Source organism: Gobius niger, assembly GCF_951799975.1.
Source record: "Gobius niger genome assembly, chromosome: 11".
Taxonomy (NCBI): Eukaryota; Metazoa; Chordata; class Actinopteri; order Gobiiformes; family Gobiidae; genus Gobius; species Gobius niger.
The window spans coordinates 28757622-28775071 of record NC_136862.1 but is presented as its reverse complement, the minus strand read 5'-3'; the positions used below and the strand labels follow the sequence as shown (position 1 = coordinate 28775071).

General features: G+C 41.0%; 2 protein-coding genes across 2 annotated transcripts in view; one reads left to right on the top strand and one right to left on the bottom strand.

Annotated features, from left to right (window-relative positions):
- LOC306970399 (protein sprouty homolog 3) overlaps positions 1 to 17450 on the top strand; it is a 489858-nt gene that overhangs the window by 344833 nt on the left and 127575 nt on the right. The window lies entirely within an intron of this gene.
- klf8 (Kruppel like factor 8) overlaps positions 10213 to 17450 on the bottom strand; it is a 61977-nt gene continuing 54739 nt past the window's right edge. Inside the window, exons 6-7 of the mRNA XM_079566358.1 lie at positions 12518 to 12657; positions 10213 to 10474 (exon numbers count right to left, since the gene is read on the bottom strand). Coding sequence (XP_079422484.1) covers positions 10293 to 10474; positions 12518 to 12657 — 322 coding nt within the window. The 3' untranslated portion in view covers positions 10213 to 10292. The remainder of the gene's footprint in view (positions 10475 to 12517; positions 12658 to 17450) is intronic.

Here is a 17450-nt window from a genome sequence, read left to right as displayed (position 1 = left end):
CAAAAAAGTGACAAAAAAAATAACAAAAAATGACCAAAAAAATTGACAAAAAAATGACAAAAAATCGACAAAAAAATTGACAAAAAAATGTCAAAATGAGTTGAATACCCCCCCAAAAAAAAGATGGAAAAAAAATTGATGATGTGAGGAAAAAGATCCATTTAGATGAGTTTTGTGGATCGGCGTGGAGAAAATGCGCTCGGTTAAAGGAACAAGCCACCGTTTTCACACACTGAGATATGTTCTTACCTGAGCTTAGACGAGTTGATGCGTACCTGTCTGGTCGTTGTGCGTGCCCTCAGTCACGCACAACGACCAAAGACATTATTAGCATTTAGCCTCTTCCAATGTATTCCTATGGCTCCAAACGGGGGTGGAGTTGGAAGCTCCTACGCTCTTCCATTGGCACGCACAAAGACCAGACAGGTACGTATCAACTCGTCTAAGCTCAGGTAAGAACGTATCTCGATATGGAAGAACGGTGGCCTGTTCCTTTAAGGCGGGGCTTAAGAGGTCGAGTGAAGAAACGCAAAGCGACGAGAGAGAAGCATTTTCGATCAACGGCAGCCGATGCTCGAGTTCGTTGTCGTGACGAATGTGCACGAACTCCCCGTGAAGCTGAGGCGAATGTGAACCAGCGAGAGCCAATCACGAACCACCACAACACGATTAAAAACCATTCTTTTATTCTAATCATTAAAAACAAGGTCAAAATGTTCCACGGTTGTTTTTGAAGGGGGAACTCTTTGAGGGACATGCTCCACCACCGTCACAGAAAAAACTCCATGCAACACGGCTTTGCACAACACAGGAGTCCAACTATACGAAACCGGCGCTGCTTTGTATCTTCCGGAAAACAACCAAAAAAACAAAACAAAAAAAAAAGGACAGCAAACACATCCGAAAAAACCAACTTTCTGAACGGGAACTTCACATTTGTCAGCGTTAAAAATATCACGTGAACTCTCGGTATTTACACGTATGTACAGGGGAGGGATCGTTCGCAAAGTTCCGCGGCTACAAAAGAACAGAAAGTCGCCCAAATCTATGCAGACGATTCGATAGAAAGATGTGCTTCTTTTTATTTTTTTTAATCAACATCGGAGCGGGAGAAAGCTTGACGAGACGCTGTAAAAAAAAATCTCTCCCGAGCCGAAAACCGACTTCCGACATTTTTTTTTTTGACAGCGCAGGGAAAAAGCCCTGTTCGTCTCACGGACAGCGCCCCCAAGTGTTCAGTCAGGGAAGGAGAAATCCGTTCTGCTTTGACAAACCGTTCGCTTGCGGGTTTTCAAAAGCAAACGTTTCTTCGCAACTTCCTCTTTTTCAGTACGGTGAACTTAAAAACTCTGGTTGAATCTCAATGTGCTTCTCAGTGTCGGATCCGTTCGAGGGACTCGGGCGTCGGGCGGAGTCGAGACACTTTTCGATTGGGAAACGTTTTTTTGGAACTGACCTGGGATCGGTTATGATGATGTTGAGGTCATGTTACAGAAGTTTTTTTATGGTTAGTGCTAGATCGTACGCTCCGGAGGGACAGTCTGCTGCAAAAACGTGAGATATCATGACACAAATTAAGGTTAGGGCCAGGGAAATGGTTAATCTCTTAACTCCCGCCTGAACCGAGGGGATCTTTTTCCTCACGTCATCAGATTTTTTTTCCAACATTTTTTGGTTGGGTATTCAACTCATTTTTGTAACTTTTTGGTCATTTTTTATGACATTTTTGTAAAAAAAAATTGTCACATTTTTGTCATTTTTTCGTCAATTTTTTTGTCACATTTTTGTCACTTTTTTATCACATTTTTGTCATTTTTTTTGTCACATTTTGTCACATTTCTGTAATTTTTTCGTCCATTTTTAGTCACATTTTTGTCATTTTTTTAATCAATTTTTGTCATTTTTTGTCACATTTTTGTCATTTTTTTTCGTCCATTTTTTTGTCACATTTTTGTCACTTTTTTATCACATTTTTGTCATTTTTTCGTCAATTTTTAATCAATTTTTTGTCACATTTTTGTAATTTTTTTAATCGATTTTTTGTAATTTTTTTGTCACATTTTTGTAATTTTTTCGTCAATTTAATGTCAATTTCTGGTGACATTTTGCCACCTTTTCATCAATTTTTCGTCACTTTTTTGTCACATTTCCATCATTGTTTTCGTCTCAGTTTTGTTGCTATTTTCACACCTTTTTTCCCAGAAGCTTTTGGACTGGGGTAAAGCCAAACTGGAGAAAATGTGCTCGGTTCAGGTGGGAGTTAAGGGGTTAACTTTACGAATTAGGGTTAGGATTAGGATTATTTGTATTTTTAGACAAACCAACTCATAGATCTATACAAAATCCCAGCAGACTGTCCCTCCGGAGCATACGATCTAGCACCAACCTTTTTTTATCTGACCCGACCCGTAACTTTGCGAGGAGCGGGACAACGCCAGCGCGTCGCCATGGAGATGCTGCTGCTTGGCTATGACAATAAGTAGTACCCCTACCTTTGGGGGGGTTTAAGTGGTACTTTTTGGCCATTTTCTTAAAAAATTGCGTTGAAAAGTTGAGATTCTTTCATTTAAACTATGTCTTTTATGTGCAGTTTTACCACGGAGGCGAATGACATGGCTAATACAAGAAGCCGTGGGAACCCAGGGTGCTGAGGGCGCTGCAGCAGCCCCTAGTGGGTAGTTTACGCATTGCAAGCAATATTGATAACCAGGAAATATGCATCCGTGAGCTTCCCCTAACTAAAATATGTTCCCACGGCTCTGGTTTGGAACGTCCAAATGCTTAATTCTGATAACTCACTGCAGAAACAACTATCTGTTTCCAGCCATCCACTCTCAAAATCTGGAAAAGTTTTTTAATCGATCCAATCTCAGAGCACTGGCAGGAACCGATATAATTACTAGCAAAACATATTCTTAAGAATGTACCGTACAGGCCAAAAGTTTGGAAACGCTTTTGATGTGTATTCGTTTTACCTTTCATTTCAAAAATGGTCCTATAGACACAGACGGCATCTCTGGAATCGCCCATATATGGTCATGTTTGAAAACCGTTATGGGGGAAAACAATTTGGAGAAAAATCTAAACTTTCTCTAATTATTCAAAAACTACTTAAACAAACGCTGAATTATGAATATAGTTTCTACTAAATAAAGATACAAAGACATGGGGAGGAGCAAAGTGGTTCAACAGCCCATAAATACATGAATAACAGAGAATGCTAATGGTTAGCTAGCGCTTGCTACAACTGCCGTTTTTTTCACTTCTACTGAACAATCTGCTGTGAGACAATATCCATATGGACCCAATTTACACTTGACTTTATTTATATGTGATCAAAAAGTTCATATTCCACCAGAAAATGGCTAAAAAGAGTGGAAAATTGTGTTTCTCTAAAGATTCTATTTTCCCCCTCGGTGAAGCCACGCCCCCTTCTATGACGAGATGCCGTCTGTATCTATAGAAGGGGGCGGGGCTTTTCCTGAGGGGGAAAAATAGAATCTTAGAATAAAGGGTCGGCAATTTTGAAGACCGTAGAATCTAAAACATATTTGTAGTTACTTCACCTGTCTTTGTTTCCTTCATAACCCCATGTGTTTATTCATAGTTTAACGCCTTCAGTGACAATGGCAGTGAGTTAATAATGTTGACAATAAAGAAAAGCCAGGACATAAAAAGTGTGTTATAAACGTTTGGCCTGGACTGCGCCTGAGTAGATTAGTTAATGATTTTCTTCTTGTTTCTTTCTATCAATGTTTTTTTTGTCCCGTTCCAAACACGCATTGATTGAAAACGCCGTTGCTCATTCGTGTTGAATCTTTACGTGTAAAATCTGAACCGAGTTAGACATAGAAGTGCTTTAAAGGGGGGTACTATGCAAAATGGACTTTTTCAAGCTTTACATCATGTTATTAAGTCATTCCCTCATTAAAAACATGCCTGAAGTGTTGCCTTGGCACATTCACGTATTTTTGAGTAATCTGTAAAAACTCTGATGGCGGCCATTTTAGGGATAGGTTTGCCTGAGTCCTCCTAGGAACGCCCCCACCTCCTGGAGACGCCTCCGAGCTTTCGTCACCAGCCGAGTAACCAACCACTGCTCCTCAGCAGAACCCCCTCCCCACTGACAGCGTGTGGAGGGGGCGTGTCCGAAAGGGTCAGAGGTTCTTAAAGAGACAGAGGCCTATTTCAAGACATTCACTACAGCCATTTTGAGAGAGCAATTTTATACAAGGCAGTTATTCTAATTTACTGCATTTACAGACCAACAGAAGGTTTGTCATCATTGTAGTGTGATATAGACTGGTGCTATGGGATTGAAAAAAGCATAATACCCCCGATTTAAATGTAGGTAGTTTATCTTTGTATAATGTGTTTTAATGTTTGACTAGTTTTTCTCAGAATTGCAAGACAAATTTACCTTTACGGGTACAAATAAAGCAACCTAACCTAGCCTAAAGCGCTATATAAGTTGAGACCATTGACCATTTGTTCTCATTCGTCTGTGCTTTTCTGGCTGATCATCATAAATCCACCAACTTCCTTGTTTATAAAATACATCATATCCAGCTTTTCTCTGATTGGTTAATACGCTTGTCAATCACTCCCATCGGGAATTCAAAGAAATCACCCCTGATCCCGGAACATCGGAAAGCGCGTGTTCCGGGTCTTTTCAGTCACCTGCGACGTTCCGCAGTTCGACTTTAACGCTAAACTGTACGGCTGTTGGAGACGCCATAGTCAACACAACGCCGTAGTTTTGTTGCTTCTCCAACTGATCCCAGGTCAGCGCCGACGCACGCGTTATAATGAGGGGGGGGGGAAAGACCCTGCAGCCGACACAGTGGTTTTTACACTCAGAGCCACGGACAGACGACACGCGGCGGCCATTTTGGATCCGCAGCCGGTGTTTCGGAAGAACACCAGGACTCCTCGCGAAACTGTGGGTAAGGCTCCGAAACGTCGCAGAGACGAATCACAGAGGAGGAGATCGTTGAGGGGAACGGAGAGGTCTTTACCCAGGATGCCCTTCCTGATGAGCGGATCTGGATGAACATGTGCGGTCCGCAGAGCCGTGGGAAGATGTTTTAGTTAGGGGGCGCTGAGGGACAAAATTTACCCCCAAAATACTTTTTCTGTGCATAAATCCTATTTATTAACCTCTTAACTCCCGCCTGAACCGAGAGCATTTTCTCCAGTTCAGCTTTACCCAAATCCAGTAGGCCAGTGTAACGCCTCATTTGAAAGACCTACAAAACTAAATGGATCTTTTTCCTCACATCAGATTTTTTTTCATCACTTTTTTTGTTGGGCAGTCGTCTCATTTTTGTCAAATTTTCGTGACTTTTTTGTCAATTTTTCGTCAAATTATTCGCTTTTTTTTTTGTCAAATTCTTCTCACTTTTTTGTCTTTTTTTTCGCGAAATTTTTCGTCAAATTTTTCTCACTTTTTTTGTCAAATTCTTCTCACTTTTTCGTCTTTTTTTCGTAATTTTTCGTCAAATTTTAAGATAAGATAAGATGATGGTACTTTATTGATCTCACAGATGGAGAAATTGCATTCAATGAGAGAGCATCCGGCAGCAGCACCCATTCAGTGTGCACCACTCTTAATTTTTCTCACTTTGTCAAATTTTTGTCCATTTTTTGTCACTTTTCCGTCAATGTTTTCTAACTTTTTTCACATTTTCATCCTTGTTTTCGTCTCAGTTTTGTTGCTATTTTCACACCTTTTTTCCAGAAGCTTCTAGATTGGGGTAAAGCTGGAGAAAATGTGCTCGGTTCAGGTGGGAGTTAAGGGGTTAGTATTACCCGCAGTTCACAAACTATCCACCAGGGGGTGCTGCAGCGCCCTCAGCACCCTGGGTTCCCACGGCCTTGGCGGTCCGTCTGTCCATGGCTCTGATTTTGCCCTTTTTTGTCTCTTTTTATTATTACTATTACAATTATTATCTTTAAGGCTTTACGGGCAGGAGGTAAAAGTGCCCGCGACATACACGCCAAAAATGACCCCAAAAAAAACATTTAAAAAAAACATTTAAATCATGCTCTCGATCCATTGTTACAACAAATATATTTAACCAAACATTCCCTGCACGAGTCGAACCTTCACAGCCTCAGCTAAAACACGCAAAATAATACATGATTATTATTCTTTCTTTCTTCTTCTTTTTTTGTTTTTAACCACAAAATGACAACAAAATACTGTTAAAATAGGGTTAGAAACAGTTCCGTGTGAAAGTAAACGGGAGAGGGTTCACAGCATTTGGAGCTCGACGAGGGGGAGGGGGAGGAGAGGGGGGGTTAAAACTTTCAAAAATGTCCAGAAATTTTTCCAAAAATAGTTCCCGATGTCACTTCAGCTGCAGAGACCGCCCGGGGGGGGGAAAAACTTCAACACAGATGAAAAACATTAGTTCATAGTCGGTTCATGATCAGATTTGGTTCTGCGGTGTTGCCTGATATTCTGATTTAAAGTCATTTTTGAGTTCAGAACGGCTCAGAACAGGTCCAGTGATTTGATTTTATGGAACGACGACATCTGGGAAGGGCAGATCGCAGCAGCAGAAGAAGAAGAAAACAACCAAAGTGAAAACAGGATCTTTGTCTGACTAGAAATTTAAGTTAAAACGTGGTTAAAGGCTCTCTGCTCGGTAAAATATATATATATCTTTTAATATTCTAATATGTGAACATGTGTGTGTGTTACAAAGGAGAATTACAGCCCAACATTAGAACACAAAAACAACTTCAAAAAACAAAAAATGTCCTTGAAAGCGTTAAGAACATGCGCCCCCTTGTGGTTCGGCAGCTGAAGTGGCATCCAAAGTCCACGTTTACTTCTATTAAAAATATCGTTCCTCTGGTAAAAATGGATAGTTGATGATGATGATGATGATGATGGAGCTGTGACGAAAAACACGACCTGCCAATGCCGTCGCAGTTCAAATGTGTCGTTTGTAATGAGGTAAGCACAGAAACAAAAATGGTAGAAATCTTTAGAAGTCCATGTTTTAACGCTCCTGTTTAGAATCGGCTCCGAGAAAAGTGAATGTCGATTTTGTTCATGGCGACTTTCTGAACCCGTCCCCCTCAAACGTGTCCCGCAGAACCAGGACTGAACCAGGACTGACCCAGGACTGAACCAGGACTGAACCAGGACTGAACCAGGACTGAACCAGGACTGAGCCAGGACTGAGCCAGTGCTTCCTGTAGATGTTTGGCGCAGTGTTCTCCCTCCTGACTAAGGCTGGGTACCGTTACACGACACCAGTACTTTGTCGAAAAAACTACTTTAGGTACAACAAATACAACAATAATCTTTATATTCAAGTTTTGATGCTGTTGGTCATTAAAATGGGGAGGGACAACATTTTAAAGAAAAAAAAGGGTAAAAAGTAAAAAAAAAAAATAATGGGGTAAAAACGGGTGGGGGGATTTTCGACAAATTCAGGGGAAAAGGTGTGAAAAAATTGGGGAAACTTTGGGGGAAATTAATTTAAAAGTGTTCAGACTTTTTTTTCAAACTGTGGAAACTTTGGGAACAGATTTGACGAATTGGGGAACATTGGGGGAAATTAGGAAAAAAATTCGAAAACTTTTGGGAAACGGTGGGGAAACTTTGGGGGGAATAAATTGAAAAATGCCACTTTTTTTTTTTTTGTTAAATGTGGAAACTTTGGGAAAAGATTTGGGGGGAAAAATTGGGAAAATATTGGGGAGAAAAGGTGGTAAAAAATTGGGGAAACTTTGGGGGATAAAATTGCAAAATGTGGGGACTTTTTTTTTTTTGAACTGTGGAAACTTTGGGAACAGATTTAGGGGAAAAAAATGGAAAAAATGGGAAAAAACATGGAAAAATTGTTTAATGGGGGGAAATTTCAGAAGAAAGTGTTTTAGTCCTGCCCTTCTGTAGTTAAAGCTTGGTTGTTGTTTCACCTCATATAAGTGATACACATCAACATTATTAATCTGTTTTATGGCTCTATTTGACAAATATTTTGGCACCGGTATCGAAAAAAAAAAGCATTGTTCAGGTATTGGTGCCGAAAACCAAGTATCGTTAAAGTACCGGTATCGGAAAAAATATACATAACGGTACCCAGCGGAGTGTAGTCAAGTCCACGTCACTACTTTCAGTCAAGTCTGAGTCCAAGTCTTCAATTTTCAAAGTCCAAATCCTGAGTTCTCAGTCACAAGCCCGAGAGTTTCCATGGGAGCAGAACGGACACATTAGTTGGATTTGGTGGAAGCTTTTAATTGTTTAAAGAATAAACTGCTGTGGGAGTAACTGACGAGTCTGTCGAGATCACGATCAAGCCACACCCGATAAGAGAAACCACTTCCTGTTGCCAACTGGACACATCTGCTTATGTCGGTTTGGCAACGGGTCGCTTTTTTTTTCTTTCGTTTTTTTGTTGCACAGACGCTGATCAGCCAATCAGGCAGACGCTAATCAAACAGGATAGACTTTATTTAAGGCTCGAACACTCCCATCATTCGATCAATGCGAAGGATTCTGAGCACTTAAAACTTAAACTTAAAACCATCACTTAAAAGCTGGTTTATGAAAGCGTGTATTCAGAAGTTAAGAGCTAAATCAGTCCAAGTCCTTGAGTAAAAGCCCAATCTTACACCATCCTTTACCCATGTCCAGAGCGTTTGATTTGGGGCCATAGGTTTTTAAGAATTAATGCTTAGTAAAGAAAAGAAAAGGAAAAAAATTTAAAAAAAGAGTTTATGATTTAGAAAAAAGAACATGCTTTATTTGCAATCGTTGTACGTCATGTAAAAGTATAGAATCTTACAAAAAGCCTCGTTAAAAACCACACATTTAAACACTTCACATTGGCAGGTCGGTCTGTTTTTGTCCATATCCGTAAAAACGACTCTTAAAAACATGCGCTGCAAAAAAATGAAAAAACCCGTCCACGTGTGATCAAAAGGACTTGAATTCATAACCTTTGCTCGAGCCGGTTTGACGAGTTTAACGTCACTAACGAGACATCGGGGGATTTCCAACAGAAATGTGGTTTTTCATTCATCTCTGATGTTGTTATCGCCGAACGGATTCACTTTATTTGGCTCGATTTGCGTCAAATATCTCGCAACGATTGAGGGATGATGATTGCAAGGAGTGAGGGATGACCGGGGCTGGTTGGCTCAGGGGTTGGTCGTCGCAATGCGCTTTAACAGCCACATTAGGTTGTGTGGATACAGGACAGAGGGAGCTCATTTAAAATACATAAATCGGCCTTCGGTTCTGGAGATATCGGCCTTTTAGCGACATGATATTGACCGATAGCCGATATTGTAAAATACCCAAAAACCGGGTATTGCAGGGATCCTTAAAGGGACTAAATGCAAGTTGGCCATTTTATACTCACTACTGCCACCTCAGGTCATACGTGTAACTGCTCCTTCTATATTAAGCTCGTGCATCAACAACACTTTTGAGTGATTTCAGAGGCAGTTGTGGTGAACAGGTCTGGGCTCGGACATGGCTGGAACATGTAGGGGGAGGAAAATATATCATTTTAACATTTTTTAACTCCGTATTGTCCCTTTAAGTCAACTTTTAAGACCTAATAACTTTCTAAGCTCCTTTTGGAAATGTTTTCGTGACTTTGCGCCACATTAATGTAAAATAAAAGGAGCTTTTGTGAGGGTTGATTTCCTACATTTTACAGCACTGTTCCCCAAACTTTTCCCCCCCAGGGCCCGGTATTTATAATTTTCTTTACAGCTCGGATGTATGTGTGCGTGGGATTACTGACATTTTCACTTCATACAGTTACTCTATCTTTATTTATCTCTGAATGTGTAAAATATATGTTTGTTTTTCCTCCCCGCTGCGGCCCGGCGCTGGAACAGCCCACGGCCCGGCTCTGGACCGCAGGCCGCGGGTTGTTGGACGAATTCGAATTAGTGGAAGGAACAATGCAGGCACGAGTATTTTAAAACTTATTTCATTTGTCCACACCACAAAGTTTGATGTAGAAAACTTCCTTAATATTCGGGACAACCAACCCCCCAAACAGTGACGACCTGCTCCGTGCACCATGGGGCACATTGTCAAAAGTTTTCCTGTTTTTGAGCTTTTTTTTTTCTTGATGGGAAAAAAAAAAAAAGTTGACAACCAGCCCCGGTGTGTCCCCTGCAGGCGGACGAGAGCGGATTATGAATTCAAGAGTATTCACGTGACGCAGTTTGTTTGGTGTTTGTTTTTGCAGTTTGAGGTGGTTCCTGGACAGAGTTTCGTCGGGGTTATTTCTGCGGGGACTCGGAAGAGTTCACATCATGACGTGGCGCCTCCTGTGCAGAGAGAGGTGGTCCGACCGGGAGAAGCTGCGGTCGCACTCGGTGCAGCGGAACGGCTTGATGCCCGTGTGTTTGCGGAAATGTCGCGTGAGTTCGTCGGAGCGAGCGAATCGCCACGTGCAGCCCTCCCAGGTGCAGTGGTACGGCTTCTCCCCTGGAACACAGCGGGGAAAAACATGGTCAGTGACACGGGAGGCAGGCGACATATTAGACTCGACCTACCGCACAATATGTCACCAAATCAAAACAAAAACATCTGCACTGTCCCCATTCTCAAACAATATATATGCAGTTTTTTTTGAGCAGCATAGCAACAAAAGCAAAGTGGGTCGAGGCAAAACCTACCCCTTGTTAAAGCAGTACTAAGTAACTTATTTACCTTAATAAATCCGTTTCGTAGTCCCTGTGGGGGTAATACAAGTGTTTATGGGATGATTGGAGGGTCTTTCATCTACCCCTGGTGTCTCTGGCCAGAAAACCATATTTGCAACTTGACTGCCCCCGGTCCGGAGAAAGCAATACACACTAATGGAATCACGAAGAAGAAGCTAACATGCTAACGGGCAAAGCTAACTGCGGGCTAACGTCACTTTAAACAGTATTTACAGCCAAGTTTGAGTGAAAAAAAATATTTCCGTTGTATAATTGGATGCACAATAACCCTCTCTCTCTTCGCCTTTCCTGTCAGCGTAGTATTTACCCTCCAAGACAATTAATAAATTGAAAAATCGTAACTTGCTACGACACCTGCAGTTGCGCTTATGGCCTCTAGGGGGAAGAGTTACTTAGTACTGCTTTCAGTTCTCATTTGGAGCAGAGTAAAATCCATTCCATAATCCACATTCCATAATTGTGATGCAGTTCTGCGTACTTTTATTTTCATCCATAAATTGAGCTACAGTCCCCGAAAGAATGGACCTTGAAAGACCTCGCTGTGCCGTTATTAGAGCGCCAAAGGTCCAGGCTCCAGGCATCTACCACATCGCCGACTTTTGGACTCATTTTGGAACGGAGACTCGTAGCTACTTTTGTGTTGGACAGTGGAGGCTCCTCTAATAAAACTATTATAATAATGATGATCATATAATTATAATTAAATGTCTCTTAAAAGGACTGGCATAGCAAAACATGAACTCTATGAAAAATAAGAAATTATTGTTTTCTTGTTTAGGTGGGTTTTTGTTTTGTTTGTTGGTTTTTTGGGGAGTTGAGGCACAAAAGCCTAATGTTGCCGAGGGGAACCAAATTGGCTCGGGCCGGCCCTGCTTGTGAACTACACCTCGGGGGTCAAGGCAACGTCCGGCCCAGGAGGTGCCAAAATGGAAATCAGTTGCAGGACCTGTAAGAACTGAACATATAACCCAAACTAATGTCAAAATCATAAAGCACTGTTTTACTGAAAGACGTTTAACTTAAAGTGATAGTTTGGAAGTCTAAGTGTTTTACATATTTTATAAGACGTGCAAAATCAATCATCTGGTCTTGCATTTTGATGTAAAGTAAGTAATAATATATATATAATTTTTTGCAAAGTCTGTCCTTCTCGGATCTCGGACTAATCAGAGTCTAGACAGAGTCCTCCCACGTCGACCAATGAGACAAGCTTTTCCTGTGAACCGGCCTGTCAGGTTCAATCAGTAGGGAGGGGGAGGAGCTTGACCCTTTACTTTGTAAAATTCTGTTCCTGCTCTTTTTCAAACTAATAAGGGCTTTCTGGTTAAAGAGGGGAGGAATTTGATGATCTACTTACAAATTTCACTATCTCTCCTCACTTTGCAAACTTACAGACTATCACTTTAAAGGCCCAATAACAGCTTTTTTTTTAGAGCAAACAATGAAAGAGGAGGCCACTACAGTAGATTAAAATGTTGAAACTCATTCCTAACTTTCCTAACATAGTTGTAGCATCCCAGTTCTTCACAGAGACAAGTTTATCAGCACGTTTCACAACTTGCAGGGCCACATTTCAGAGTCACTTTCACAGAAATGAACCTGCAACTTCATAAAAATGTTCCAAGTGCTTTATAATTACAGGTTTAGGACAAAACAAATTCTCTTTCATTTCTAGAAAGAAAAGTCAGGTATGGTGCCTTATCCGACCATCTGCCTGTGACTTCTTTCACCAAAAGCCTCCTCTTGTGTGATGTCTCCTGTTGACTTTAGCAGACATGATGCTTTTCTCTGGCAGTGGCTGTACCTGTGTGGATGCGGCGGTGCGCTTTGAGGTGGGAGCTCTTGGTGTAGACCTTTTTGCAGCCTTCGTAGTCGCACATGTGTATCCTCCGGCGCCGCACTTCCGGAGAGTCGGGGTCGATCTGCTCCAGGTCGATCACCGCGCTGAGGGCAAGGATTACGAGAGGTCAAAAGTCATTTCTTTGGCTATAGATATTACTGACAAGAAGCTGAAGTTAATGGGTAACTGGCCCAACACTGTTTTACTGCAGCGTCTCCCCTGAAGTGAATGAAACAACCTGAACCTCTGAGCTATCACATTATTATGTCACCTTTTTGTAACTTTTTTAGTTGTTTTTTTTGTGTCGCTTTTTCATTGCATTTTCATTGTTTGTTGTTGCCCCTTGTTTACAGGGGCGGACTGGGACTGAAAAACAGCCCTGGACTGACCAGCCTGGCCCAAACTAGCGTAACTGTGCACTTCCACAAATACATATTTCAACCTTTTACCACCCGCCTTAACATTAACGAGTGCATTTTCCCCAGTTCGGCTTTTTATTATTATTTTTTTGATTGGTGTCATCAGCAAAAAGAACAGGAAAGGCGGTCGTAGAAACAGAAGCAAAATCATTAATATAAATAATAAATAATATTGGTCCCAAAACTGAACCTTGTGGTGCACCATACTCCACGGAATTCCTTTTAGATTCATGTTTTTTTATACTGGGCTTTACCCAAATCTAAAAGCTTCTCGACTGGAGATCAACAATGTAACGCCTCATTTGAAAGCTAAGACCTACAAAAGTGATGGAAACTTTTCGTCACATCGCCACATTTTTGTCATATTTTTGTTGTTTTTTAAATTATTTTTTCTATCATTTTTATTGTGTTTTTCTCACGTTTTCGTAGGGTTTTTTTTGTCCATGTTTTTCTCATGTTTTTGTTGACTTTTCATCCCCTTTTTCTCGCCATTTTGATGCTTTTCTTTTATCTTTTAGATTTGGGTAAAGCTCGGTTGAGGCGGGACTGGCGGCCCTAGAGCCAGTGGCCCCTCTGTGCTCTTCCAGAATGGACATATGGCCAGTCCGCCCCTGCCTGTTAACATGTTGTTTTCGCCGCTACTTTGACTCTTTTAGATTTGGGCAATGCCGAACTGGAGATAATGTGTTCAGCTGTACTGTACAGTACAGTTCAGTACAGTACAGTTCAGTACAGTACAGTACAGTGCAGTACATGCTGTATCTGTTTTGTTTTCCCAGAATTGGTCTCTTGCAATTTCCTCTTTGTCCACTGAGAGGCAGCATTGGTCACATGATGCCAGCCAAAGCCTCCTGCTCCTCACTCTGGATCTGAGTATTAGGGATTTTTTAAGCATTTCACTGCTTGGTAATGAATATTAATAATAAAAACCCTCTTCACCAGGATCGGGGTCTGCTGCAAGTTGGTCAGGTTCATATGTTCAGCAGCATCGACGAGACAAAAAGGCCAAATCATGATCACAACAACTAATTTTAACCGTTTTTTTCATCAACACTGAACGAAAATAAACCACAGGACATCAGACTGTGGGGCGCTTTGTTCCCCATTCCAAAACGACACCAAGAGGACTCTATAGCCTCCCCGTCCATCCCACCACCACACACACCACAAAGTCTGCAGAATAAACCCCGCTATAGGCCCGTCTTTTGTTCGATCGTTTCATGCGGGAGGGGGGGGGGGGTAGAAAGCGTGACCCTTTCCCTCGAATCTCGACTCGCGCCTTCTGCTGAGGGAGTGAGTGACAGCATTACGTAATGGTGTTTACGAGCAGCGTGAGGACGGCCCTGCCCAAACACGAGAAGGAGAAAGAGAAAGAGCGAGAGAGGAGATCTCCCGTGATGCTTTTCTCCCAGAGAGGCCGCTCCCGGTGGACGGTTGTGGTGCCGCGCCCGCCGGGTGTGGTCTCCTCACGCTGCCGCTGTCTCCACTTGTTTAATGTGGAAAAAATGACACAGGTTTAGTTTCTGTGAGATCAACAGCGCCGTCCTTTAGGCAGTCACAGGTTTGAGGTTTACTCTTGCCACAAAAACGGCTTTAGAATAAATTCAGCTCTGACACCTCGACATTGGCCGGTGCTTTATTAGATTTTGAATTTTAAGACGGAGAGGATTTTCTCCCGCTGTGACGGAAGAGGGAATGTGCGCTCGTCTTGTTTGTGAAAAGAAAACGTCCAAAAGGCGAGTCCAGTTGCGTTGTTTTGGAACATGGTTAGACAGACCTGAACCACCTGGATGACTGAGAATCAGCACGGATTTAGGATAAAGTTAAAAAGTCAAATAATGAAGAGCTAAAACATCCAGGGATATATAAAAAGCAACTGGATGATCTTGACGCAGAAAATCCATCTCCGCCAAATTCTGAAAGAGCTCCATATTAACCTCTTACAACCCGCCTCTGTCCTCTTTGGCTATAGGTCTGTGTAAGGTCTGGGGGCACGGTAGCGCAGCGGTTAGTGCTCTCGCTTCACAGCTAGAAGGTTCGGGGTCCGGGTTCGAGTTTGCGTGTGTGGAGTTTGCATGTTCTCCCCGTGTCTGCGTAGGTTTCCTCCGGGCACTCCGGTTTCCCCTACCACTAAAAACATGCACAATAGGCCAGGATGAATGATGTGTGTGAGTGAATGGTGGTGGTCAGAGGGTCCGTTGGCGCAGACGTGTGCAATCGCGACAGCGCTTCTGACAGTCTCCCCCAGGGGAAACTGAAGCTACAAACGTAGTTTACACCACCGAGTGTGGAGTGAATGTACAATTGTCTCATGTAAAGCGCTTTGTGACTATATGTCTGTGAAAGGCACTATATAAATAAAGTTCTTCTTCTTCTCATTTGACCCTTTTTTATGTTTTTTTTTTTTGTCACATTTTTGCTGAGTTTTTGCCATTTTTTTGTTGAGTTTTTGTTCCTTTTTTGTTGAATTGTTGAATTTTTGTCACTTTTTGGTTGAATTTTTGTTTCATTTTTGTTTCATTTTTGTCACATTTTAGTTGAATTTTTGTCACTTTTTTGTTGAATTTTTGTTGAGTATTTGCTGAATTTTTGTCACTTTTTTGTTGAATTTTTGTTGAATATTTGCTGAATTTTTGTCACATTTTTGTTGAATTTTTGTCACATTTTTGTTGAATTTTTGTCACTTTTTTGTTGAATTTTTGTCACTTTTTTGTTGAATTTTTGTCACATTTTTGTTGAATTTTTGTCACATTTTTGTTGAATTTTTGTCACATTTTTGTTGAATTTTTGTCAAATTTTTGTTGAATTTTTGTTGAATTTTTGTCACTTTTTTGTTGAATTTTTGTTGAATTTTTGTCACTTTTTTGTTGAATTTTTGTCACATTTTTGTTGAATTTTTGTCACTTTTTTGTTGAATTTTTGTTGAATTTTTGTTGAATTTTTGTTGAATTTTTGTCACATTTTTGTTTAATTTTTGTCACATTTTTGTTGAATTTTTGTCACATTTTGGTTGAGTTTTTGTCATTTTTTTGTTGAATTTTTGTCACATTTTTGTTGCATTTTTGTCACATTTTTATTGCGTTTACATCCTTGTTTTGTTCTCATTTTTTTGTGGCTGTTTTGGTGCTTCTTTCCCCAAGAATCTTTTTGATTAGGGCAAAGCCAAACTGGAGAAAATGGGATCCGTTCAGGCGGGAGTTAAGAGGTTAACAATGTTCCCGCCAGCGTTCATTTCGACGACATATTTTAATTTAGTTTTAGTCTTGAGTCTTGTGACGAAAATGTGATTTAGTTTTAGTCAAATCGTCCTCTTCAGTTTTAGTCTTTTAAATTAATTTCAAGATTTATTCAGTCATAGATACAGACGGCATCTCTACCCATATATGGTCATGTTTGAAGCAGTTGAGGGGAGAAACAAAGAAGAGAAATATGTAAACTTTCTACAATGACTCCAAAACTACTTTAACAAATGCTGAATTATGAATGTAGTTTTCTACACAATAAAGATACAAAGACATGGAGAGGAGCAGAAGGGTTCAGCAGCCAATGAATACATAAATAACAGAGAATTCTAACATGATGCTTCACTTTAGCATCATGCTACATGCTAACGCTAGCTACAACTGCCGTTTTTTCACTCCTACTGAACAATCTGCTGTTAAAAAACATCCGTATGGGCCCGATTTAGACTTGACTTTATTTGTGTGTCTGATAAGTTTATATTTTGCCAGAAACGGCGTGTGATGATGATGATGATGATGAAAATGATGTTTCCCAAAACATAGTTCCTTCCCCCTCAGCGAGGCCTTGGATCTATTGCGTTTACAGGGGCGGACTTGGCCATACGTCCATTCTGGAAGAGCACAGAAGGGCCACTGGCTCTAGGGCCACCGGTCCCGCCTTAACCGAGCTTTACCCAAATCTAAAAGCTACAAAGAAAAGCAACAAAATAGCGACAAAAAAAGAGGATGAAAAGAAAACAAAAATGTGCCGGAAAAGCAACAAAAGTGCCAAAAAAAATGTGATGAAAAGTCAACAAAAACACGACAACAAAGCAACGAAAAGGCCACAAAAACGTGACAAAAACACAACAAAAAATGATAGAAAAAATGTGACAAAAACACAATAAAAAAGTGACAAAAAGCCACAAAAAAAGGAATGAAAAAACAAAAAAAATATGATGAAAAATGTGGTGACTTGACAAAAAGTTACAATCACTCTTGTAGGTCTTAGCTTTCAAATAAGCCGTTACATTGTTACTCTCCAGTCGAAAAGCTTTTAGATTTGGGTAAAGCCGAACTGGAGAAAATGCGCCCCGTTAAGGCGGGGGATAATTGCACATTTACGCTAATTTGGGACAGACTGGTCAGAGTCCAGGGCTGTTTTTCAGTCCCAGTCCGCCCGTGTGCATTTATAATGTTTCATATCATCATATTTAATCGAGGTCCTCTGCTTCACGGAGCTTCTCCCACATGAAG